We start from the raw sequence: 14,216 nt of genomic DNA, 5'->3' as shown, positions 1-14,216 counted from the left end.
TAGAGAAAGGTGAAATCGACAGGGAAAAAAAAAAAGAAAAAAAAAAGCCTGGGCAAGCTCTTACAAATAATAATATTCTGACACTTAGTAATTTTTCCATGTGACTAAATTAATTTCAAGTTTACACTTCTGTGCTCTACTGCCCTCTGCAGCAATTTAAGAAAAAACACACATTTCTAATTAGCCTATTATTAGCAGAATTCTGCCATTTATCACTCCTGTCAGAATCTTACTTAAAATTAGAAATTAGAACCTAATGCTTGGACTCTCATTTGAAATCAGAGGCTACCCTAACTAGCGAGTTAATGAACACTGTCAATTCTCACTGACAGCACACAGTTTAAATTTCAGCAGAAATTAATTAAAAGAAAATAAATAAACAAGTGATTGGTTTCTGAATAATGAAGCAGTTATTCCCAGACATTTATGAGCAGTGGATCAATAGCAAAAAGATGGGATTTCTTCAAAATAATATTTTAAGCACAGACTCTTAGCAAGTAATCAGTGTTACAATTATTATTTCCATTTCAATGAAGCATAGACAGCTCACAAAACACCTGCCTGCTGTAATTCTGGGATTCTCAGGAGGGACATACCACAACAAATTTGCTGAATGATTCACATGACTCTTAAAAAAGAATTACAAAATAAAGTTTCCTTCTCTTCATGCTGCAAGGAGTATTTTGATTACAGATGCATTCAAACCAATTAACTCCATGAGATAAACTATTTTCTAAGAAATGCCACAGTATTTTCAAGCAGAACAAACAATTTCTTTTTGTGTTCTCTGTTGTTCATTTTATCTCCTATTTCTCTGCTTAACTAGGCATGGTAGCAAGGGTGAATCCTGCTTGAAAGTATTTATGATCATGAACATTCTCAAAGCCTTGTGCCAAACCCCTAATTACTCCATTAACTTTTAAGAATAGTTCAAAATTACATTTTTTTAATATAAGAATATTTACCCAGGCATATTACTGTAGTAAAAATGGAGAATCACTTCCTTATCTTCTAATCAAATAGCTTTAAAGAAATCACAAGTTATTCTTCCCTGTCCTGCTATGACAAGTACTTACTTACAGAAGACACACTGCACAGTCCCAACTGTCTCAGTGAAAGCATAAATGCTATCAAGGACTGGGAATCCCAGAAATGCCAGATGAGCAAAACTGTTTAAAAAAAACAAACCAAAAAATGCTGAAAATAAAATCTTTACCTTTTGGGCTTTTTTCCTTTTCTGGTACTGTGTCAGTGACTTGACTTTCTGCACACTGCAACGCACGAGTAACAACAGATCATTCAAACTGAATAGCTTGTACACAACATTGCCTTCCTCAGGTGCTTGATACTCTGAAGGGTCTTCCTCAAGCAGCTGAAGTTCACTTGGCAGCTTTGCTAGAGAAAATAAATAAACCAGAAAATTACAAGCTTGTTTACAATGAAGCTGATTAGCTTTGTTCCCTTGCAGGAGAGTTTTTGTTCAGGTTTTTTTTTACTCTAGGATCTGTTTTGTTTCCTATGATTTAGGGGTGAAAACTACTTTGTTAGGCACAAAAAAAATCATATATTAAAAAAATTAAAATAATTACATTTGGGAAATGATAGTTCTTTAGGGGTATATTTTTAAATAATCCCATATCATTAGATTCCTCATGCAAACAAAAACAGAACTCCGTATGTGAGACTCCATTCTTGTATAACTATAGTTCAAAAGCTGCTTTTTAAGCCCTAGTCAGCACAAAGGAAAGAAATATTTTATTTCCAATGAATGGCTCCTGAGAGCTGCCATCCATTCATCAGGCACTGAAGTAACTCAGGTCTAGATGGCAGCACAAGTCTCCACATCAGAGCTCAATCTGGACACCAGCACATTCAAGAGGTGCTACTGCATCTCCCAGGGCAGCTTTGAAAAAACATCCCTTCAACCCTTAGAAACATTTTAACAAAACATTTCAAATAAACACAGTAGACTCCACATTGGTTTGCTGAAAATGTTTTGTCCGGCAGCTATGTGACAATATGTCTCAAAGCTACAGCTACAAATAGGGATTGCTGTAGTGCTGTGAACAAATACATTTTTAACATTAAATTTAGAGTGTATGTGCATGCACACTGTGGCAGATATTATCCAAGGAACTGGAAATAATTTTCTGTTAGTAAAATATATAACTCAAATCTGGCTTTGTGTAAAATAGACATGCAAAGTCAGCTTGCTATAGAACTTTCAAATTGCACAATTATGCTTTCTAGTCCTACACACTCACTTTTCAGCATGTTGGCAATATTGGTTTCACAATCTCTATTAAAAAAATTCTATTATAAAACATCTGAATTCTATACTCCATCTTTTTAACACAGAGAAATAAAGCATCATGCCTCTCAGCCTTTCAAATTCAGGAAGGAGACATGGTCTCAGTGATTATTCAGTCAAAGCAATAAAAATGTAGGCAGTGATAACAGAGTTTCAACTACAATGGCATTATTGTGTTAACCTATAGATTAAGTAATTAATTCCTACATGACCAAATACATACCAACTCAGAAAACACCAAACATGCTTTCCCACCAAAAAGCAAAGATTTGTTGGAATTAAATATCTGAGTCTTTCCTGCCTATTTATCTAACACAATGAAGTGTTTCTAACTTCAGCTGTACAGAGTTCAGATGCAACTTGGGCACGTGAGGGAAAACCTCCAGGGCCACAGTCCCCAGGATCTTCACAACTTGTAATTCTGGGCTAAGCTCCAGGTGCAGCATAGATTCAATACCCAGCTAATGAAAACTTGGACAGGTGGATTGTAGCAAATCCTCATTTGCCTTCTGGGACAGAGTGCTGAGAGTTAAGCAAAAGCAGCTGAAGCAGGAAGCTCAAACTTAAGATATACAAATTTGATTTTCCCCCTATTTTTAACTGCATAATTTGATTAATTTTTATTCTACAAAAAATTAAAATAATTCTACTTTTGATTGACAAGAAACTACTTTTGCAGACTAGACTACTCAAATATTTAAATTTCCATGCAAAAATAAATAATTTGGCAGTGGAATGAGTTATCTTCTTAAGAACCTTGTGTATAACAACTTATTTCTCTACAGTAAAATAGTACTTCACATTCACCTCTGTGAACAAACATCTCCCAGTGCTCCCTTCTGTGTGCAAGACAGTAATTCCCACACAGAAAAGGTACTGTTAACTTGAGCCACGTCTCTAAATAGATGTAAGAGAAGCACTATTGACACGTTGGGTTAGATTTTCCTCCTTACATAATGACCACACTTACTCTTTGGCATGCTCTCAAAAAGCCACGTCCAGGTATTCCTAGAGGAGCCGGGGGGATTGGAGGCTGGGGCTGGCACAGTTTCTGTGTTGGACGTCACCAATGTTTTTGGAGACTGAGGCAGCTGGGCTGGCACAGCATTAGAATTATCAGAGCTCACCACTGGCTCATGAGCTTTTTGGGAAGGGGACTTGAGAAGTTCAGCTTGCATTTTCAAAATCTGCCCAACGGGATCCAATTCTTTGGATAACTTTCTTGGAAGTTTCTTGGAGGCTTTTTTCCCCTGATCCATGGTATCTGAGCAGCCACTGACGCTTGCTAAAGGACTCTGGATAGGGCAAGGAGATCTGGCAGTCTCTGCTGACTTGCAAGAAGCAGTGGTTTCACATTCTGAATCAATCACCAAACGCTCTTCATCTGTGTCACTACCACATGAAGAAGTGTAAGTCTCTTTTTCCTGTGCAGCATCAGGCTCGTTCTCAGAACTCACTGCAACAGATACAGGATTTAATTTTGTTTCATTGTCCAATAATTCATTGGTCGTGACATCCAGTGCTTTGCTCAGTCCTACCTCTGCTGACTGAAAGCTTTTACAAGGAGAATGTTCTTGAGAGCTGAAGCATGGCGTGCCATCTAATGATGGAAGCTGCATACTGGCACATGCTGAACCTTCTTGCTCAGAAAGGGTGTTTTTCTCATCTTCATCTCCTTTGTTTATGGTAGATGAATTCTTCTCCTCAATTTTTAGACCATGAGATAAAATTTTAGCAGTGTTAGTAGCTGCAGGAAAAGTAGTTTCCATTTTACAGGTTCTTGAGAGCTTGGTCGTTGCTCCGAAAGTTTCAAGCTCTGTAAGATCATCATCGAAGTCCATCCCTGTGTCATCTGGAGGAGGAACTGTCCTGCACTGGTAGGTGTCAGAACACACCTTACCACAGGGATGAGAAAGTCATAAAATTAAAAAATGCCAAAACAATAAAACAAACCAGGAAACAAGACATTGCCAAACTGAAAACACAAAAAAATGTTCTACCATCCATATTTGACTGTTAGGAAAAAGGAGCAGTAATGGAAAAATTGAAAAACAATTTTTCTTTTTTACTGTTGAATATCCTGGGTCCTATGAGTTGAAAGGCCTTTCTAAAGAGTAAAAATTCACAAAACTTTTTCCACTGAAGCAAACTGATCAAAAGACATTTTATTGAAATAAACATTAAAGCCGAGATACCCATGTAGAAGCATGGAACTAGACAGTTGTTTTCTAACAGGGTATAACTCAGCAAGAGAAAAACCACCAACAGAAAACCTAAATTTCTCTTTACCACAGGAAAAGCAACTTAGGAATTTTAACACAGAATTTGGTTTTGCTTATTTTTAAGAACATGTGAATCTACATACATCCCACTGAAACAGGTTGTCCTCAGTTGGTTTGTCCATTGATACATCAGAAATTGGAACATAAGACGTTTTAGTTGCTAGGAAATCCATTGGAACTTCATGGAACATTTGATTCCTCTCTCGTACTGTCATTTCTTTTCTTAGCAGAGGTGGATCAACATAAACCACTTTAGCTGGTTTGCTACCTTTTCAAGAATGAAAAGAGATTGAGCACATATTAAATGAAAGGAAGAAAGACTTATGTAATTCAAATAATAAATCTCCCAGCTTCTAATTACAGTCAAATCCACTGCACATACACAACAGAAGAAATAAAGAATGATCCTTTCATTCATTAACAACAGAAGATAAAAGTATGTCCAGATATGGTGTGAATTATTATGATCCTGCATCAGCAATACACACCACATTAATAGCTGACTGTATTTCAAATGCAGTTCTAAGTAGAGAATTTATAAAATAAGAACTGAGGATTCATCATTTCCCATATAGCATCATCAAATGTATCCTGTTTTCCAAAAAGATCTTTTCTTCTTTCCTGTTTGAAAGTCAATTATTTTTCTTAAGTCTCATTGCCCAAGTGATAGCTGCTGTTTCTTTCTCTTCTAATCACTTAACTCTGTCCGGGCTCTGCTGCCCCACTCCTTTGCACCTTAACACACTTACACATATGAATCACTCAAAAATAAAAAATAAAAGCAATACCCTGCCCATCACAGCAGAGAAAGCCAAGGCACATGGTGAACACAGCCTCCCTGTTTTATGAACAAAAGTAAGTTACAGCAAGGGGTTGGTTACAGGGAAACATGGAAAAGCAAGGTGCAAGGAAACCCTTCAAGAACCACGGTGTATTTCTACCACCACCTGAATGCCCTTTAGGTGTTAATTTTGGATCCAAAAATTAAGTTTAAAAATTTGTAATGCTGTTACAAAAGGAGTCGGGCATTATCTTTACTGATAAAGTAATTTAATTTCCACAGGAAAGTGAAAATTTGTAAAGGTTGCAGGTATTTGATAGCTTATTTAGTATCTGTAAGTCTGGTATAGAAACTTGTATAAGCACAGAAGGACATTCCAACACAACAAACATTACAAATACTTGAATAAACCATACTGTGTTTAAAAAAAAAATGTGTAAGGGAGGAAATTTATGTTCAGATTACTGAAGAAGTGCTTGACAAGGAAAGTAAAACAGCCAGGTTTCAATTTATTAGAACACTTTCTGCTGCAATTGAAAAAATTACCTTCATGGACATTCATTCCTTATTTACTATGCTATGATGTAAACAGATCCTTTTAATTCCAGAAAATGTTTGCCCTTTGCTTTTTCATAAAATTTCAGAATTTCTCTGGTTTTATATTTTACTGAAATCAGTTCACTTGATAATTTTAACAGCTTCATGCAGTTGTTTTCCTTCCAAGAAAAACAACTTACAGTTTTGAAAAGAAAAACTGATTTTAACTGCTTTTTGGGTTTGGCTTTTTTTCCCCAGGTGGAAAATAGTTGCATGTCCAAATTCAACAGTTTATGGTGGTTGTCCCTGGACCAGCTTTCCAGCTTTCTTGGACAAACCCCCCCCACCCTCGCCATAGTTTTAATAACAAAAACATCCCATACCTGCAACAGTGACCATTTTAACACAAACTGGAATTTCCCACTGTTCCTTGTAGTTCAGTCCATGATTATTCAGTAGAGTAAATAATGCCTGATTACTTAAAACAACTTGAGGACAATATTTCAAAGCAAGTTTTTCTGCATTTGAATCTGAACTAATATTCTAAAGAGAAAAAAAATGTTATTTCTTCCAAAGTTCTTATTTTAAGAAATCCCAAATTTAAATTTACAAGAAAAACTCCAAACCCAACCAAAAATGGATATATACAACCCCTACCCCCTCCAAAAAGTCCAGAGTGCCAGGCTTCAATATGAAATGAAGCAGAAAAAAAAAAAAATCCCTGAAGGTTTTCAGCTGAATCTAACGCATTCACTCTGCAGCATAAGAAAATACATCTTTTTAACTTGTGTTTTCAGTTCATTTAGACACATTTGAATTACTAGGTTGAACAGGAATTTAGATTATCATAAAATATGGGAGTGTGTTGGAGCAAAAAAAATCTCCCAAACCAGATTAACCCACAAATATACACAACAAGTCTTCTTAGGAGTTAAGCTATAGTACAATAAAGAATCTAATACTGAAGTATGGTTGAAACTGCACAGCTGTTTCAATATTGATTAGCTATAAAGAACCTTAAAACAAATATAAACCCATCAAGAATACACATTCAGAACTGGAATAATAAAATTGTTAAATTTTACAAGTATACACTTCCATGCAGCAAAGAGGCTGGGAATGCTTATGAGGTTGAAGAACATAATCAAGGACTAAGAAGACAATGGGAGCCCAGGAGCATTGAGGACCATGAGAGAAGTAAGAAAAACCCAGCTATGCTCTTTTTCCTGCCACCTCACACATCATCAGAAGGGCTCTGTTTACAGCACTAACATCTGTGAGGCTTATGCCCTTCTCCTGCATCACTTCTGCTCCTTTCTTCACCAAGTGGCTCTGAAATTACAGTGCTTCTGTCTAAAGATTGATTTTTGATATGTGAAGAAACTCCTTAAAATAACTGATAAAAAATTATGTGGAATAAACAGTCAAAAACCTCAGTTCAACAGAATGAAAACTCCCTGATTTTTGCAGTAGAAGAACACAAACAGAAATACCAGCTATTTAATGGTCCAAAGCAGTCTAAAAACTGTTCAACACATAAAAAGGATCAGATTGCACTTCTGTAAAAAATATGCCTTAAAAATAACAATAAAAAGGTTACTTACATTATGCATAACACAAGCCTTTTTTTCTGGGGTTATAATAGATGCAACAGTGCTATAATCAGTGGGCAGCTGAACAGGCATGGAATGGAAATCTGTTTCAACACGTCTTGCTGTACCCTGGGGGAAATCAAGCAGCATCAAAAAATAGCTTTCACAGCAATCATGCTCACCTAACCCTGCATTTCTTATTAAGAAAATTATTAGAAATTTGCACAGATCCATTATAAAGTTACCTGATATGAGAAAACATAGTATTAATGTAATATTTTTATGGCAAACATCTGGTGAAAAGGGGTTAACAGACTTACTACCAAAATAATTTTATTAAAGTTGTAATTAATAATTTAAATTATAAATTATAACCTCTAACTCAAGAACTGAGTAATAGTTGCAAAAATCTCTAATCCTTGCCTAACACAACTCTGATGTAATTCTACTTAAAAACCCCCACAAACCCAATCTGTGTACATAAGGTATTACCATTGCAAGAAGATTTTTTTCCAGCTTAAAGGTCAGCTGTGTATAAAACTTTCCTCCCATGATACTCATGATCTCCTGCAGGGTGTAAAACTCTGGATAGTTCTGCACATGTCCAATGCATGCATGTAGCAATTCCTAACACAAAAAGAAAAATGATTTATGCATTTGTATCTTTCATAAGAAAGGGGGATTTTGGGGGGAATTTTTAATTTTGAAAAGTTTTTTTCTGTAATTTCAAGTGGCATTTAAAAACTTACAGGTACCAATAGAGATCTATAATACTCTCACAATCACTGCAATTTATTCCAGATTCTCCTCAGCCCTTCATAAGCAAGGCTGACAATGTATGCACACAACTCAGGCCAATCATTAAAAACATGCAGTTTAGTACAGTCTGAAATATGCTAAATCAAGTAATTTTCTCTTCAGTTATTTATCTTGGCTTTTAGAGGAAGTAATTTTTTTTTGTGTTACCACCCAGCCTACACTAAGCCTAGGCAAAAGTCACAAAGGTAAAGGCATAGGATGGTTCCATTTGTGTTGAAACTCACTGTCATGTCAACTCTACATAATTTTTGACAATACAAAAATTAGGCATTTAGGACATTTAGATTTTATTTAGTAACTTGAATGAGTTATTACTGCAAGTATTAGTTAAAACAAAATATGGGCCTCTATTTAATTTTTATATTCATTTTCTTAACAATAAATAGGACTTTTAGTCTGAAGACAAATTTTGTGACCAGATAACAAGATACAAAATTGCAAAGCCAATCCCAATATTTAAGGGGCAAAATAAAAAGAAAGCAAGATGCTTGTCTTCACATGTGCCCAAACTCTGTGTTAACCCAATAATGGGAAAGTTTAATGAACTTTTTTCACAACCATGCTATAAACCCAAGACTGATTCATGAAGCTGTATTCATGTTTGATCTTCGAATCATCAAAGTGGATATTTAACACAGCATGAACTTGCAGAGGGTTATGATTAAAGCCTGAGTAACTTCCAATTAAAGTCACTTTATAACATGCTACTGTGACATGCTACTAAGCTTTCCTGTGGAGGTAAGCTTAACATTCTAGAAGCTACTTCTTAATGGAAATGCACACTTAAAAAGCAGCTCCTCCTTTCCTGAATGTAAAGAAGTAGTTTATTTATCTGATGAATAAATATTTTTGCGGTGATTTCTTCTATGACATCTTTTTGGCTCCAATGACCCACGGGCCAAGCCCCACTGCAGTGTAGGAGAACAGCCACATCCCCATCTCATCCCAACAACAGTCAGCAGGGCAGGGAACATCACATCCCTTGAGCACTTCTACCTACCCTGATCATGAGCCCAAGATGATTTTTTAAGAAGGGCTGGAATTAAGCATGGCACTGGTAATTACCTCAGTATAACGCAGGGCATCTTCAGAAATGGCATCATAATCTTGGGCGCAGCTCTTTGCAGCGTTTTGGGCAAATTTCATAAATTCTGCAATTTCATTGTTTACTACTTCTTTCATTTGCTAGGGGAAGGAAAAATCTATTTTTAAGACAAAATGGAATCCTCTATACTAAATATGTAACCAACAAAATTTCCAGAGAGACAGTATGGGTAATGATATGAGGGAAGGAATAGATTCCACTTGCTAATCAATTTGACAAGTGTTCAGTTTCACTAAAGTAAAAAATTTTTTTTGCAAGACTCATATACTTTAAAAAAATCCCAAACCAACAACACACCATCCCCAACAAACAGCGAGTTTCCTTTGATACAGTGATTTATAGAGAGGTTACAAGACATGGTTGATGAAGTTGACATGGCAAAGTCACAAATATATCTGAGTTCTGATTTAATAAGAAATTATAAGTAACAACAACACAGTAGTTACTGATGTGTCTGGAAACAATATTTCCATTGTTACAGCATAAAATAAAGAAAATAGAATTAATAAGGAAGCACAGGAAACCAAATGCAATGGCTCAAAATTATTTGCTAAATAATTACATTACAGGACTCAACTAAAATGATCCTCCCACCCAACAGGAAGGTGCCCATTTAAAAGCTCTGCTGAGGCTCAGCAGCAGGGTGAGCTCAGCCCTTCCCCTGTGTGAGCACAGCAGGGCAGCACACAGGACCCTCCCCTGCTAATGAACAAAGCTCCCACAGCTGGCAAACATCTCATCAAAGTGCATCCACAGCTTAACACCACCTAAGACTGCTACATGCCACTATGAAATGCTAAAATCACAGTAAGGACAACTTTTAACATCCTCCTCAGAAAGAAAGGGGTTTTTGGGGACTGCAGGGCTGTTTGGTCAGTTTTGAAAGATCTACACTTATCCTCATCTGTTCAGATCACTTAAGCCACAACAAAACAAAAAAGCCACAAAACCCCAATTTCAATGAAATTACCAAATACACTTTCAATTTTTATTAAAGCTTATATTGAATACTTCAAACCTTTACTACCTTTCATAAGACAATGAATTCTATGACAAATTCATTACAACAAACTGAACTTAAAAGAAATGTTTCCCTTTTCCTTTATTCTCCCTCTGTGATGGTCATATGTTCATCTTACCATATATGTGAAAAATTCCCTTTGGCTTGCTTCATTAACTTGGAAATGGTTTCTTATTTTTGAGAACTTAGTCATCAGATACAAGTAAGTCTTCTGCTCCTTCTCAGTCAAACAAGAGGTGAATGGATAGGGGAGTCTGGGTTCTGGGAGAGGATGCTCATCAGCTGGGCTTTCAGCCTCCCCCTCAAGTGACTCTGCAGCCTGCATGCTACAAGCCTGTCTGTTTTCTGAAGAGTTTGCCAATGCCTCCACATTTTTCTTTGCCTCTCTGAAAAAAAAGTAACAAATGAACAAATCTACAGCTTTCACATTAATACTAATATTAGTCAGAAATAATAAAGGCAGCCAGTCAAGCCTGAACTGCTCTGAGAAACACTGTTATTCCAATTCCAATCTGTACCAGTGGACTGTTCTTATTCTAAAACTTCACCAGTACAATCAGACTAACCCTTAGTTCCAGCAGTAGGTCTGCAACTGGTTTAAAAGCAAACAAAAAAGGTAGGGTTTTATTTTTATTTTTTTAATGGTGTTAACAAGCTAAATATGAAACACATTCTTCGTTCTAGAAACACACATTATTAATGAAAGGATAAAGAATCACATTTCATCAGTCACTGCTGACCACTGTTCAGAAACTGCACTCAGAAAGGTCAGACTTGTCAGTCAGTTCTGATAGTAAACGAGAAAGATTTGACTAGAAAAAGCCTTTCCTTCACTGCAGAAGAAGAAAATTAAAATTACTTAATTGTAACAACAGAAATTCCAGATTTCAATGAAGAAATTCTTACAGCATACACAAATCAAGTATTTACTTTTCTACTCTAAACAATGCTGGAATCAGTCACCAAAAATAACAGTAGACTAGGGCAAGGGGCATGGCTGTTCTAACAACAATAATGAAGTAAAATAAAGCTCATTCTTAAAACAGCTTCAGTAAACAAAGGTCAAGCAGCGTAGCCCTAGTATATTTAAAATAATGTTACTTAAGAGAGAAAATATTTAAGGCTAACAAAATGAACATTAACTGCTGATCTTGGAAAAAGCATATTTTTAAGATACTATTTCAGCAGTAGAAAACAGCTCAAGTGTCATTCAAACCCAGTAGTATCACATCCATAGTTCTTAATAACACTTCACAGCTGTCTCTGTAAATATGAGAATGTGTCCATTCTGGTGGCACAACCTGGCAAATTTAATTAAGCTGTAGCAGCAACAAGATGCTGACTCAGATATGCCAGTGTAAGAACATCAAGAAATTCTAGCAGCTTAAATTGGCTATATTCAGCACTGAATGAAATGGCAGCACATCAAGATCATTTCACTATGCACTGCTGTCACAGTCTTCATTGGGGTGCAAACCAAAATAATCTGACAGAGCTTTTCTGTCCATATTTACAGCATTATACTTTATTTGAGCTGACGGCTTAAATTTTTCCCCTTCATTTTATCAGCAACCCGCTCTCACTGCTTCTGCACCAAGAGAACGTGCACTTTTGTAAATATCTATGAGAAACTCCCCAAAATTAGCAAATTTCCTCCAGCTTTTAATTCTACACTTGCTTCAACAGTTGTAATTTCTCTTCCTCTTGACTCTGGTCACACAAGCCAGCTCCATCCATTTCTGATTTTTACCAGGTGCAACCTCTCTGGCTTCTTCTGGCTGTGAACCCACTCAAACCACACACAGCTGGCCACAATCCCCACTCTTGAGTGTCCACTTAGAAACTCTTCTAAGGAAGAATCCCACAGCAGTATCAGATGTGCCAGTAACAAGCTGTGAGGCTGTGCTCTTATCTTGCCAGTTGACAGAAAGTTGCTCCAAAAGGTATGAACCAAAACAGTGTTCTCTAGCTAAAGATGGGAGATGAAGCCATGTGATGGAACAGGCCCTCAAATGCACACTCTCATTGTCAGTTCATAACAACACAGTTATTCCCCTTCTGAATAATTTCCCCACATGCTGAACTCCCCACTTACACGGTTTCCCATCCACACTCCTCCCAGAGTGAAGGTTCATGCACCAGGTGTCATGTTCACCTCCCTTATCAGCTTAATAACTCCTTAAACCAGGAGTCTAAATACAATCCTCCAAATGCTGAGAACCCAGAAGCATGGGCCACACTTTTCACTATATCAAATAAATGTTATTCTACTTCCTCAACCTAAGAAAATACAAAAATGACACCAAAAGTGCAAAAACAACACTACCTGTACCACCTGTATTCACAATTTCATTTCCAAGAGCAAAGCACTCAACCTGGATTCCTCCTGCTCTCTGAGGTTTCACAACGAAGCACAGGCCAACAGCTGTAACAAATCCTTGTGTGCCAGAAACACGCAGCTTTCCCCAAAACACTGCAGGGATGTACCCATAGCACGGTAACAAATAGCAGAAAATGGTAAAATAATATACCTGTTTGATAAATGCCAGAGTTCAGAGAGGCTCAGAGACAAGGAATATTTTTCATAAAGTTCATGGGAGAAAAATACTTCTTGGCCATTTTTTGGTGGAATATCCCTAATAAAATAAAATTTTAAAATAAATCTATTGAAAAAGAAAAATTAAAGGTCACAGCTGCTCCTGAGAAACAAAAACAGGAATTATTTTATATGACAAAAAAAAAAAAAGGCATCTACATATTTGTTTTAGATTTCCTCTTTATGGAAGTTAGGTTTGTACTAATGCCTTATGTTCTTTGATAGTAAAATATATATTATGCACAGAACAAAAGAACTTAATAAATACAAGACATCAATTTTAGGTATGATGAGAGAAATTCTGATGAAGTTTCACTCTTTCACAGGTTCATGAATCAAAAACAAACTTGGGGTTGAAATCGCTGGAATTTTTGAGAAAATTACATCAGTTTTAGCTATTCAGAAAAGATTTGGGTTTTTTTACGCTAATTTGATTTTCTATTGCCTTTTATTTTTTTCTAATACAGCCGTTCAAGTGAGCAGGGTTTATGCAACCCCAGCCTCCCTAACTACTGTGAAAGGTACGAGCGGGGCCGCCCGCGCTCCTCCGGCTCCCGCGGCGGGAGCCACGGGGAATGGCGCACGCGCCCTCGGGGCGGGAACCGAGCCCGCCCCGCTCCCCGGGAGCTCCGCCCGTTCTGCTCCCGGCGGGGCACCGCCGAGCTGCGTCCGCGGCCCCCGCCTCAGGCCGCCCAAAGAGAGGACACGCGCTCACCATGTCAGCGGCGGCCCCTCGGCCGCCATCTTGGCAAAGCCCTCAGGGCAGCAACTTGGCGGTTCCTCGTCTCAGCGCCGTGCGAGCCCGCCTCAGGGCACTGGCCAATCAGCGCTCGGCGCATGGGTCAGGTGTTCTGAGCCAGCCAATAGAGACACGGGCTGGAGTACTGCCTCAGAGTGCGGTCGCCATTTTGTGGCGGGCGGGGCGTATGATGGCGCGGAGCTGTGTAGTGCGTGTTCCAGGGCGTGGTCTGGCCGGGAGGTGGAGGTCTTGGGCGGCACATCCCTCCCCTCCCCGGGTGTTTCAGAGGTGGGGCCCTAGGTAGAGGGTGGGTATACCGGGTGGCTCCTCCCGCTCTGGGTGTGCAGAGGTAGGGGGGCAGCCTGTTATTGAGGGGTTGGAGGTGAGGTGTCCCATAGAGGAAGCTACGTTCAGCAGCTTCCTTCCTCTCTTT

The 14,216-nt window shown here is 37.9% G+C and overlaps 1 protein-coding gene and 1 long non-coding RNA gene across 5 annotated transcripts in view; one reads left to right on the top strand and one right to left on the bottom strand.

The window, feature by feature from the left end:
• Positions 1-13,811, bottom strand: part of ICE2 (interactor of little elongation complex ELL subunit 2) — a 31,851-nt gene extending 18,040 nt beyond the window's left edge. For 2 of the 4 annotated variants that reach the window (XR_014957478.1, XM_085588182.1), the window contains exons 1-10: positions 13,760-13,811; positions 12,980-13,084; positions 10,567-10,834; positions 9,388-9,507; positions 7,996-8,130; positions 7,516-7,632; positions 6,295-6,454; positions 4,677-4,861; positions 3,282-4,206; positions 1,217-1,395 (exon numbers count right to left, since the gene is read on the bottom strand). Coding sequence is in view for 3 of the 4 variants with exons in the window: in XM_085588182.1 (XP_085444308.1) it covers positions 1,217-1,395; positions 3,282-4,206; positions 4,677-4,861; positions 6,295-6,454; positions 7,516-7,632; positions 7,996-8,130; positions 9,388-9,507; positions 10,567-10,834; positions 12,980-13,084; positions 13,760-13,788 (2,223 nt within the window). In the remaining variant the exon portion in view is untranslated. The remainder of the gene's footprint in view (positions 1-1,216; positions 1,396-3,281; positions 4,207-4,676; positions 4,862-6,294; positions 6,455-7,515; positions 7,633-7,995; positions 8,131-9,387; positions 9,508-10,566; positions 10,835-12,979; positions 13,085-13,759) is intronic. The other 2 variants (XM_085588183.1, XM_085588184.1) reach the window with 2 other exon arrangements.
• Positions 13,713-14,216, top strand: part of LOC110483953 (uncharacterized) — a 28,151-nt gene continuing 27,647 nt past the window's right edge. The window contains exon 1 of the long non-coding RNA XR_014957485.1: positions 13,713-14,071. This is a non-coding gene — a long non-coding RNA (uncharacterized LOC110483953). The remainder of the gene's footprint in view (positions 14,072-14,216) is intronic.

The sequence above is a fragment of the Lonchura striata genome, chromosome 10, assembly GCF_050655825.1.
Source record: "Lonchura striata isolate lonStrDom1 chromosome 10, ASM5065582v1, whole genome shotgun sequence".
NCBI classification, from domain to species: domain Eukaryota; kingdom Metazoa; phylum Chordata; class Aves; order Passeriformes; family Estrildidae; genus Lonchura; species Lonchura striata.
Note: the sequence above shows the minus strand (reverse complement) of the source record. Positions and strands in the feature narration are given on the sequence as shown.